At 44.2% G+C, this 11,811-nt stretch overlaps 1 protein-coding gene across 1 annotated transcript in view; it reads right to left on the bottom strand.

Annotated features, from left to right (window-relative positions):
* Nucleotides 1-10,552, bottom strand: part of acbd4 (acyl-CoA binding domain containing 4) — an 11,278-nt gene extending 726 nt beyond the window's left edge. Inside the window, exons 1-11 of the mRNA XM_079237664.1 lie at nucleotides 10,510-10,552; nucleotides 9,899-10,013; nucleotides 8,217-8,337; nucleotides 5,054-5,138; nucleotides 2,830-2,950; nucleotides 2,464-2,616; nucleotides 1,336-1,433; nucleotides 1,018-1,228; nucleotides 715-929; nucleotides 285-344; nucleotides 1-147 (exon numbers count right to left, since the gene is read on the bottom strand). The exon at nucleotides 1-147 is cut by the window's left edge and continues 726 nt beyond it. Coding sequence (XP_079093790.1) covers nucleotides 19-147; nucleotides 285-344; nucleotides 715-929; nucleotides 1,018-1,228; nucleotides 1,336-1,433; nucleotides 2,464-2,616; nucleotides 2,830-2,950; nucleotides 5,054-5,138; nucleotides 8,217-8,337; nucleotides 9,899-9,989 — 1,284 coding nt within the window. The 5' untranslated portion in view covers nucleotides 9,990-10,013; nucleotides 10,510-10,552 and the 3' untranslated portion in view covers nucleotides 1-18. The remainder of the gene's footprint in view (nucleotides 148-284; nucleotides 345-714; nucleotides 930-1,017; nucleotides 1,229-1,335; nucleotides 1,434-2,463; nucleotides 2,617-2,829; nucleotides 2,951-5,053; nucleotides 5,139-8,216; nucleotides 8,338-9,898; nucleotides 10,014-10,509) is intronic.
* Nucleotides 10,553-11,811: the final 1,259 nt, after the last annotated feature.

The raw sequence follows: 11,811 nt of genomic DNA, 5'->3' as shown, positions 1-11,811 counted from the left end.
GGTCGGATGTGTCGGGGCTCATGAAGACGTGCGACTCCTCCGCTGGGCCCTCCTCAGCAGGGAGACCAGACCCTGGGCCACGAACGGCCACAGCAGGAAGAGGACCACGGTCTGACCCGACACGTCAAACAGCCACCACCTGTCCTCCTGAGAGGGAAGTCAAACGCCTCATTATTCACCGGGAACGTCACAGCACTCATTAATACTGCTGTCGGATTGGGAACAACTCCAGCAACGCTAGCTGCTTGTCATCTTATTGGGCCGAGAGGCCGATTCCCCCTTACCTGCTGTTTGGATGCTGCAGCCGCACACTGTAGACACGGCCTCCACTCGGAGCCCTGGGCCTGTCGCACATAAACGGCAGTGAAGGCAGAGAAGAAAGTCAGGAGACAATTCTTTGGAATACGTGAAACAATTTGGGTTGAAAATGCTGTATGAATCATATTTTTTTAAATACACTTTTTTTTTCTAATTTCACATACCCTTTTAAAGTACTCAAAAGTACCCCCATTTGAGAAACTCTGCACTAAAATAGTCCCCAGCAAACGCACCGTTTCCACAACAGGTTTTTAGCATTTTTACTTTTAAAGCTTCAAGAAAAAAAAAGTGGTAACGAGAGCTTTCTGAATGTTTATGACGACATTTAATGAAGCAAAAGCAAACATTGACATCTGCATGAACGTCAGCTGTTACTTGGGCGACCCGTTGGCTTACGTGTGTGGCGGCGAGCCTCTCCACAGCCTCTAGCCGGTCCATCACACTCCTCATGTCCTCTCGGAGCCTCCGCAGGGCCAGGACGATCTGCTGCTGCAGGTGGGCGTCGTGCAGCCTCTCGGCTCCTCCCTCTGAGCCGTCCCCTCCTCCTCGGCCCGCCCCTCCGCCGCCGCCGGCGGGGCCCCCCAACCTCGGACCACCCTGAGGAACACCACCTACACACAGTGCATGCAGTCAGTTTTGTGGAGCCCCAAAGTGTTTGGGTTTCACCATCACTGAACCCTTCCTGTTGCAGCAGCTTACGTTCTCTCCAGTTGTGGAGGGAACCTTCCCGCCCGGTGCCTCGACCCCTCCTGTTGGGACCCGGACCCCTCCCATCCTCCGCCCCCTCTCCACCTCCACCTGCCCCGACCTGTCGCACTCCCAGACCGCCCTCCAGCTGGTGGCTCTGAACGGGAGACGACTCCGGGGATACGTGGCCGTTGTGGAAACCGTTGGTCTTGATGAGAGGAATCTGTGATTGTACAACAGTCTTTAAAACAGTTAAATAAATATTTAAAAGTGTCACGTTCCTGCTCACTTGGGCAGCGTGATGAGTGTGTTGGGGGATGCGAGTCGTACCTTGACGTTGCCGAGTTGCTCAACCGAATCCACAGAGTCGCAGAAGATCTCGCTCTCTGAGTCGCTGGTCACCACCAAACCCTCACACACACCAGCGTCTGCAGAAGCACAAGCATTCTGGAGTCAAGAGACGAGGTACATTTGAACCCCATGTTAAGCTGTCTAGATATTGTTTCTTCAAACTGAGAGATCTGTATTAACTGAGGTATGAATTATCAACAGCTGGTGATCATACATGCTTTCATCTCTTCTCGTATTGACTATTGTAACGCCCTTTTCTCCTCACTCAGTATGTCTGAGATCAACCGATTGCAGGTAATCCTGAATGCTGCTGCCAGATTACTGACGAGGACACATAGCAGTCTCACATCCCCCATTCTTAGTCTCTTCACAGGCTCCCTGTAGAGTATAGGATCCACTTTAAAATCCTCACTCTTACATACAGAGCTCTGCACGGTCAGACTCCTGCATATGCGGCTGAACTACTTCGCCCTTATTTACTAGCCGGCCACCTCAGGTCCAACCTGTTAAATTTACTGTGTGTCCCACACACACTCGCCTTAAGACCCGCAGTGAACGAGCTTTTGAGGCAGTAAGTAATGGAATGCTCTGCCTGCACCTCTACGGACTGCTGATTCTGTGATGTCATACCGGTTTCCACTGGCGTTTGGTTAAATACATGCTCTATGGCCTGCTTTTTAACGGTTTTTATTCATTTATTATAGAGATGTCTGCACTTTCTCTTATATATTGGGACTATATTTTACTCTATACTTTTATAAAATTCAACACAGCAATGGCTCTTTCCAGAAATTGTGATCCGGTCCCTCTGGATAATCCACAGACCTTTCAGTGAGCAGTTTCACACGAAACCTGAAGCTTCCTCTTTCCTTTGGTGGGATCACGAGGGATGCAAAAAGGCCAACAGACGTATTTTCAGTTCCTCTCAGAGTCACAGTAACCCTTTGAACTTAAACTTGGAACGAGGCTTTAAAAGTGAAGTCGACTCTTATAAACACAATATAGATATAGATCACACAGAGCAGAGGCAGGGAGGAAAAAAGTCTTCATTAAGCTGTATTTGTGATGATTCTGTCAGACGGCGTTGTGACCCGTATCGTTACATACCATTAGGGAGGGTGTTTCCAGTGAGGCGTATGACCTCAGACGGGTTCAGCTCCTGATCTGGATTGGCCCCCTCTTCTTCAACACCGGCCTGCGCCTCACCCTCATCCTTCACCTCCTCTGTGGCCCCGTCAGTGTGCTCACTGCTTTCACAACCTACACCGAAGGAGGAAAGACTTTTACCTACGGCCACATCGTGAAAACCATGAACCAAAGTCTACATGGACCACAGGTCTGCTCACTTCCTACGCTGCTCCGTCATACGGCACCAAACAGAAGTTACGATTCAATATATTGAGAGACTGTAAGCAGGAATGTATTCCAATTTAAAACAAATCTCATTTGTATTTTAGGTTCAGGGTCACTGACCTTCACCGAGTGCAACCAGAGACTCTGCAGGCCGCGGCATGTCGTCAATCACCAGGTAGAGGGGCTCGAAGTGGTGGAAGAGCGAGGCCGTTTTGTCGTTCATGGGCATGGTGTCAACGACCTGCAGCCAGAGGAAACCTTTATTCTTCACCGGACGCTAATTACACGTCGCTGTGTTCATCTGCTTCACGTCAAGGTGTAGGGGGACAAATTATATATATTTAGGGTCCGAGCGACTGACGTAGTCAGTCCGAGTAGGACCCTATTGAAATTGCTGGGATTCTTTTTAGGGTCCGAGCGACTGACGTAGTCAGTCCCGAGAGGACCCTATTGAAATACAAAGGGTTATTATTATTAGGGTCCGAGCGACTGACATAGTCAGTCCGAGTAGGACCCTATTGAAATACAAAGGGTTATTATTAGGGTCCGAGCGACTGACAGAGTCAGTCCCGAGAGGACACTATTGAAATACACAGGATTATTTTTCATTATTCTGATCCTTATTTTTCCACTTTGGACCGCTTTTTAGGGGACTTGTCATATTCAAAAACTCACCAAATTTGGAACACTTGTCAGGCCTGGTGAAAATAGGGATGTATCAAAGCCGGGAAAAAAAGTTTCAAAAAATGACTCTCTAGCGCCCCCTACAAGTTGGACCGGCGACGCCCCTCACCCAGAATGTTTTTTTGACTTGAAAAAATTCACACATGTTCATCTCCACCTGCTCTACAAAAAAGCCTCTCAGACCCATAAAGGCCGCCTATGAATATTTTCCGCCATCTTGGATTTTGTGAAAAACACATTATTGTAGTTGATTCCTAAACGCTTTGTCCGTTTCATACCAAACTTGGTACGTATCATCAATGGCACTGGATCATCAAGACTGCATTGGAATTCCGTTCATATCTCATTGCGTTGAGGAGATATCGACCAATCAACCTCTTAGGGGCGTGTCTTGTTTTTAAACACTCATAACATTAAAACTATTTGGACAAACGACTCCAAACTTGGGGTATATGTGCATATCGCATCCCCTAACTTGCAATAAATCAGGCATCTGATTTGAACAATAGGGGGCGCTACAGTACTTCGGCCAATTTGCCATTTTCGGCCCATTTATGCTAATTTTAGCATATATTTGCATTTACGCCAAATACTACTCCTCCTACAAATTTCATACAATCGACTTAAATGCTGTTCTAAAGTGATAACAACACCCTCAGGAGTATGGCTTGTGCTCCGTGCGCGTTTTCACTTTTGGGAATTGATGTTTACGGGGACGCAAAGACGCGCCTACTTTGAGCTAACCGCTATATGAGAGAAAGCTGTTGTAACTCCTCCATACATGATGCTATACCCCAATACTCCTCATGCATGATACTGGTCCATGCCTGAGGACATGTACATGACAAATGCATGTGTGTGTGTGTGTGTACTGACTGTGTTCTGAGTGTGTGTGTGTGTGTGTGTGTGCGTGTGTACTGACTGTTTGTGTACTGACTGTGTGTGTGTACTGAGTGTGTGTGTGTGTCATCATCGACCCTGCTTTCAACCGGCCTGATCAGTAAATCACATCGTACCTTATTCATGAAATATAAAACATATTCATGGTACCTTATTGCTTAAATGTAAGATGCTTATATATTCATAGTAACGTACTAGCGCCACCTATTGGCCAAACTAAATATACCAAACTGCATCCCATTTACATGCAATTTAAATCACCTGGTCTACTTTTCACGTACAGAAACATGATACACAGTATATGTTCACATTGTCGTAGCGCCACCTACTGGCCAAAGGAAATCAGCCAAACAGCATCGGATTTAAATAAAAATGACAGCGCCCAATTGCATGCTGGGTAACGCTCGCGCACAAAACAAAACAGGAAGAGACAGACCGGAAGACACGCCACACAAACAGCTGTTCGCCGCCCAACGCTGAGACAGTCTTTCCCAGCATGCCTTTCGCCCGTGTAATTTGGAACCATGACGAATGCCAGTGACGCTGAAACCTAAGTAGCTCTACTGCGCTGCCAGGATTAAACTGTAAATATTAATTGCTGGTCCCTGCGTTTGTTGAGACCATGCATGGGTTTAGCCGGTTTCCTTCTGAGGCCAGTCGGCGACCCGCCAGCTACCCCAAATGTGCCGGGATAAGCAAGGACCCGCTCACAGCTGCTCGCAGCTTTAATTTTAAAATGCAATGCACATGCGTCGTGTACCTCCTGTGCCACTTTCTTCATCTCGTCCACGTATGCTGCCATGGCGCTCTCGCTGCTCATCTCTCCCAGGTGTCTCCAGGCATCCCTGACACAAGAATAAGAACAACCGGTCAAAACAAAACAAACTATCGGCCATTACAAGGCATCCAGTTAAACTACGGTACTTTTGGCCACACAGTGTTCTGTACTGCTGTGCCGTGGGAATTCTTAATTATAGCATTCCAAGGTTTGATTAGTAATTACACAGTTTCATTCTTCAGTGTCAATTGACCTTTTGCTAACCCCTGATGCTACTCCATCAAGCTGTCAGAGCTACCACGGAGCCCACACTGTCACTGCACTCACTGAAGAGATATTATCTACATTTAAATATTATCTACCCTTCAGACAGAAAGGTCTACAATATCTGTTTGAAGGATAAATCCAGGAAGTCAAACTGCTAAATCTAAAGCTACATCACAGCGTAAAAAGTAGGGCTGCAACAACGAATCGATAAAATCGATTATCAAAAGTGTTGGCAATGAATTTCATTATCGATTCGTTGTGTCGCGCGATTATTACGTCGGGCAATAAGTCGCGGAGAAGAAAAAAAAAAAGAGCGGAGCAGAGCAACTGGCCGGCCAGCGTTTCTGAGATCGGAGTGAGACACGAGAAAAGCTGAGGTTGTAATGTTCTCAAAAATAGAAGATCTTTGACAAGTCGAGTCTTGGCCAATCAGCGTCTTAATGTTCCTCAAACTTGTTTTTAATGGAAGCTAGTCAGCTTGCTATCGCGTTAGCTAACGTGTTTGGTTGTGTATTGTCGTTAAAGTTACGTTATGTTCCGTTACAGTTCAGTCTTGTTTGTAAAAAAACGTAACGTGATGAAACATGCCGTCACCCCCCGGTCTGGTTCAGTTCACGCTGTCACTCGTTAACGTTAAACCGGCACACCGGCGGATCTGGCTGCAGGTTTTTTTTTTTTTTTTACTCAAAGTAGAATGAAGCAAATCACGTAGTTGGGCATAGCCAACAACGTGACGTCGTGGTCATAAGAGACCCAGAATGAAAGAGTTTAAGGAAGAGGACGCTCTATATGTAGCAGTACAGCTTCCCTCTGTCCCAGTATTTCATACATATTGATAAAGCAGGGTATGCTAAATGCAGCCTCTGGAGGGATCAATTACAGTAAAAAGGGCTCACATTTGGCAGATGTAAAGTATACATGTGTATGTTTTTAGTGTTAGTCCATTTTGTTGTTTTAATTAACAGCTCAGGGATGTTCAAGGAGCAACCTGTTTGTGCACTTTCTGAAGATGTTTTGCACTGTCACTTCTGTTTTTGAATAAAGGGTTGGAAATGAACGCTTTTTTGATAAAAAGATTTTTTATCCGATTCATCGATTAATCGAAAAAATAATCAACCGATTAATCGATTATTAAAATAATCGTTAGTTGCAGCCCTAGTAAAAAGGGAACCACCACATCGCCATGGTGATCGAGACGGAAGACAATTCAATGAAGGAACAACAGTGTTCATGTAAAGCCGGATAGGACTTTATTCACAATCATTAAAAAGCTAAAGCAGCACATGTATACATTTAGTATACCTTCAGTAGCTAGCATAGCACAGAAGTGCTAACACTAGTTAAAGATGTACCAACGTACTCTTCTAATGTTAGCACCACTTGTTTTTACGTAGAATCGCAACGTTTTAGAGATGCGCATCTCCTTTCAACCCCTCCGGGTATCGACTATCACTATTCCACAACGTTTAACCCCGACAAACTCCAAATCCACGAAACCAGTTCGAACATGAAGACAATCTGTCAATGGCGCAGAGCCAGATTAAAAAAATGTAATTACATAAAATGATTATTATTGTTATTATTAATGCCGTTATTTAAATTTCAGAGTGAAAACGCAATACTGTAAATGCCAGTATACACCGACAGGACTACTCAAACATACCAGGGGGTACTGAGCGTGAGAGTATTCAGACAGTCCTTTCCGGCATGAGAACTGAGATTACTGAAAGTCAAACTGATCTATGCTCTCCCCAAAGCCACCAGACTCCATTCATAAAAAAAACCCTCATAAAAACAGTATAGATTAGTTTGACTTTTAAGTTTTAAGGCCCAATCCCTATCTCCACACGCGCAGACTTTGAGGCACGCTCCTACAAACTGTGAGGGGTTAAAGTCCAGGACTGTTTGAGAGCTCTCTCGCAGACATTTTGAGCCTTTTATGAACACTCTTTGTAAATCTGCATTTCTGCAGACTTTGCCTCAATTACCCACAATGCATAGCATCAGTAAACACTGGGTTACCAGTGAAAGCCAGAGATGTAAAAAAAAAAATATTACATTTACTCAGGAACACTAAGGATTAAAGATGGAACATAAACTCACAAAGCAGATGAAGCAGAAACTATATCCCTCACAGATTTAGTCGTTAAACATTTCATTTAGTTATTGGGGGAGTTTTTCCTGATCCGATGTGAGGTCCCGGGACAGGGATGTTATGTGTACAGATTGTAAAGTCCTCCGAGGCAAACTTGTATTTGTGATGTTGGGCTATATAAAATAAACTGAATTGAAGCCATTTGGACCAAAACAAGTACATTATTTGACAATGACTTCTCATCTCGTGAGGAAAGAGTCTGGAAGACGTTCAGATCAGGGAGTATCTTTTTTTTTTTTAAATACCCACAATTGTACATCACATGACGTTGCAGCAGAGTCCCATTCGTATTTACACTATTTCAAGCCTTTGTAGCTTCACAGTCAACCCTTTAACAGGTGACATCCAATAAAGTCCCTGAGGATTCAGGGACTTTATTGGATCAGGGTTTAAGGCCTTAGGGGGGACTTTGGGTTTGGGTACCTCACACAACCCCACTTCAAAACTTAGGGAACTGTCCCTTTAAGGATTTGCTCGCACCTTCTTAATCTGTTAGAAGTGAACTGAACTGACCTGACAGGAAGCGTTAGCGACCATCAAGTTCAACTGACCCCACATTAGCCTCAGCGCTAAGCCTCGTGCCCTGTCAAGATTCCCGTCAGCAAGACGCTGATCCGATGTAGAGTATGAACTGCATGGTGTTATGAAAAATAACCTGACTCTTGAAGACAACGACACAGAAGCCTAGCACACACACACACACACACACACACACTCACACACCATTTGTAGCGACCCACTGGGTCCCAGAAGCCGGGTCGAGCCACTGAACATGGTCCACACACCGCCTGCTTGTACAGACTGTAGAAACGCAGCATGACCTCATATGATGGACGGTAGGAACCTGCAGGATAAGAGACATTCGTGAGCTTCGTCTACCGGTCTGCTTATTGCTCCATTTACTGGGGACAAAGGGGACTGTCAACTTCAAAGTAGTTGTTGCAATAAAATTTGCTGAAGGCCAAACTCCATTGGAAAAGAGAGTGGCCGTTTTAGTGTGGCCTTCTTTTTGGAAACAGCACACATTAACCCATCATGAGGAGCCACACTTCCGTTTGACATGCATGTAGTAATAACTAGAGCTGCAACAACGAATCGATAAAATCTATAAAAATCGATTATCAAAAGTGTTGGCAACGAATTTCATTATCGATTCGTTGTGTCGCGCGATTATTACGCCGGGCAATAAGTCGCGGAGAAAAAAAAAAAAGAACGGCGCAGAGCAACTGTCTCACTCCAGATTGGAGTGAGACACGAGAAAAGCTGAGGTCGTGATCTTCTCAAAAAAAGAAGATCTTTGATGAGTCGAGTCTTGGCCAATCAGCGTCTTCATGTTCCTCAAACTTGTTTTTAATGGAAGCTAGTCAGCTTGCTATCATGTTAGCTAACGTGTTTGGTTGTGTATTGTCGTTAAAGTTACGCTATGTTCCGTTACAGTTCAGTCTTGTTTGTAAAAAAACGTAACGTGATGAAACATGCCGTCACCCCCCGGTCTGGTTCAGTTCACTCTGTCACTCAGTAACGTTAAACCGGCACACCGGCGGATCTGGCTGCAGGTTTTTTTTTTTTTTTTTACTCAAAGTAGAATGAAGCAAATCACGTAGTTGGGCATAGCCAACAACGTGACGTCGTGGTCATAAGAGACCCAGAATGAAAGAGTTTAAGGAAGAGGACGCTCTATATGTAGCAGTACAGCTTCCCTCTGTCCCAGTATTTCATACATATTGATAAAGCAGGGTATGTAAATGCAGCCTCTGGAAGGATCAATTACAGTAACAATGGCTCACATTTGGCAGATGTAAAGCATACATGTGTATGTTTTTAGTGTTAGTCCATTTTATTGTTTTAATTAACAGCTCAGGGATGTTCAAGGAGCAACCTGTTTGTGCACTTTCTGAAGATGTTTTGCACTGTCACTTCTGTTTTTGAATAAAGGGTTGGAAATGAACGTTTTTTTAATAAAAAAAAAAGTTTTATCCGATTCATCGATTAATCGAAAAAATAATCAACCGATTAATCAATTATTAAAATAATCGTTAGTTGCAGCCCTAGTAATAACAGTAGGATGTGTCATTGTTCTGCTGGTTTAGATGACAACTGGGACAGATAGACAGATAGATATATACTTTATTCATCCCCAAGGGGAAATGTGTTTGTCACAGCAGCAAGACATAAAAATAACAGGAAAGAAAGATGCTCAAAATATACAACAAAACGAAATATATACAACAAAACAGCAGAGTGTTAAAGTCTCACATTAAGCCACCTGATTTATAAATTAAGTTTGGTTCTCCTCTCTGTACAGCATATTGTAGTTACACCCCTCCAATAATAAAGGTCCATGAGCCATTGCAACAAACACCTTGCATGTGACGTAATGTTGATGGTTGTAAACGGCTACATACCATTCTTGGGGAGGTTATGGATCACATCCACAGCGGCCTGAAACCGTCTCTGGTGATCCACCACGGGCTCGGCCATCGCCAGGACCGGCATGACAGCTGGGCTCGTTTAATCTGGCTGGAAGGGCCGAGTGCAACCGGAAACGTCCGTTAGGAGAGCGGAATCAAACACCGACAAACACATTAGTTTGTTTAAACCTCCACAACACCGAGCACCGTTTACCTTGAGTTATGCAACAATGCCTGGTTATTAAACATGCATAACGTTATCATAAACGTGGTATTCCGCTGCACAAAACACGGTATTAACGGTATTAAAGTTCGGTTTGATAAGACAAAGAATGCAAAGTGCAACACATGAGCTAACTTAACTAGCTAGCAGCAAGTTAGCTGAACAAGCTACGCTGAGCTCGGCTAACTTAACAGTTAACTAAGTTAGTTATAGCTCACCGAGGTACGGACACCGGCCCCCGGTGTAGCTTAGCTACAGTTAGCTCGGTAACTTCTGTGTGCCCCGCCAGAGAGAGCCTTAGAGATAATTAAGGTTTCGTCTGTGTTTGTGTCCACTTCCTTTGACGGGAAGCGTTTCATTACAAATCCGCCCATGAACCTACCTGGGGTGGACGAGGGACAGACCTACCATCTCCGGCCACCGCACTCTCGCTTATAGAGATGAGTTCCGTGTGAGATCACGTGACGCGCGTTTGACCACGCCCACCTTCACATTTAAAGTGCCCCTAACAAATTTACATTTATGAATACTGATAGTAATAACGCTCACATGATATGTTACAAAATACGTTTAATACGACAAAAGGCACGATGGAAAAATAGTTCTGTTCTTTTACCAAAATAAAAGCACTAATACCACACTGTGAATCCACTGCTAAACGCAAAAGGACCTCGCGAGTCGTTATGCAGATGATTTGGATTAATATCACTGCTGCATTGATGTGCATGGCGCCTTTTAGTGCTGCAGATTATGCTTTTGGAAATTCTATTTACTTAAACTGCAGGGTGGTTTAATCTGATTAAATCTGATGAAGTTGTAAAAAATGGAAATACTAAGTACCTCAAGCTAGTATAATACGTATGTCAGACTCAGATCAACTGGAGGCCTCACTTCATTAAAAAGCCTCTGCAGTCCACGGGCCGACACGGGCCGCTTCGTGCATAAATCATTACGCGGCAACCATTGCCCCAATTACAGCGGCCATAATTAGAGGATCAGCTATTTCCAGTGATCATCACTCATGCTGGTGGTTTGGACCAAATGAGAGGCCAGCAGCCCGAGAGGAGGAAGCTGTTTCACTATGCACACTTTGAGCGTCTCTCCTCGGTTTATAATCCGTTTACAATTCCGTAAAGCTGCCAGAGACGCACAACAGCAACACCCGGAAGTGCTGAGAGTTTCGCCGTCAAAACAAAAGCATGACAAATTGCTTTATTGGTGACAATGACCTGCTTTCATATGATTGACACACAAGCAAATCCTTATGTTTTAAATTGAGTGTTTTGATTGATCTTATTTGACGTAGCCTTGTTTGCCACGGTGTGATTTATTATACAGATCAAAGATGAAGAGAAAAAAAAAAACAGTGACCACTTTGCTGGAAAAGCAAGTAAGTTGACTGTGAGAATATTTTGTCAAGTTATAATAATATTGAAATTATGCTAATGCTCCTATTATTATAATTATTAGACCAAAATGATGCATATATGTCAATTACCTTGTAATAATGTCCATGATTTACGCTTTTTTGGAAAAATGTAGCTGCATCTGTAAAGCTCCGTGTAAACAGTTGTAGATTGAGTGTGACGCGAGACCAGCCCCCGCTCTTATTTTGAAAGTCCCCCGCAGGAAGCCCTTGTCTGTCATGGTTTCCTTGACGCCTGTCTGGTTCACGCAGCTCTAT

Source organism: Taurulus bubalis (assembly GCF_910589615.1).
Source record: "Taurulus bubalis genome assembly, chromosome: 2".
Taxonomy (NCBI): Eukaryota; Metazoa; Chordata; class Actinopteri; order Perciformes; family Cottidae; genus Taurulus; species Taurulus bubalis.
Note: the sequence above shows the minus strand (reverse complement) of the source record. Positions and strands in the feature narration are given on the sequence as shown.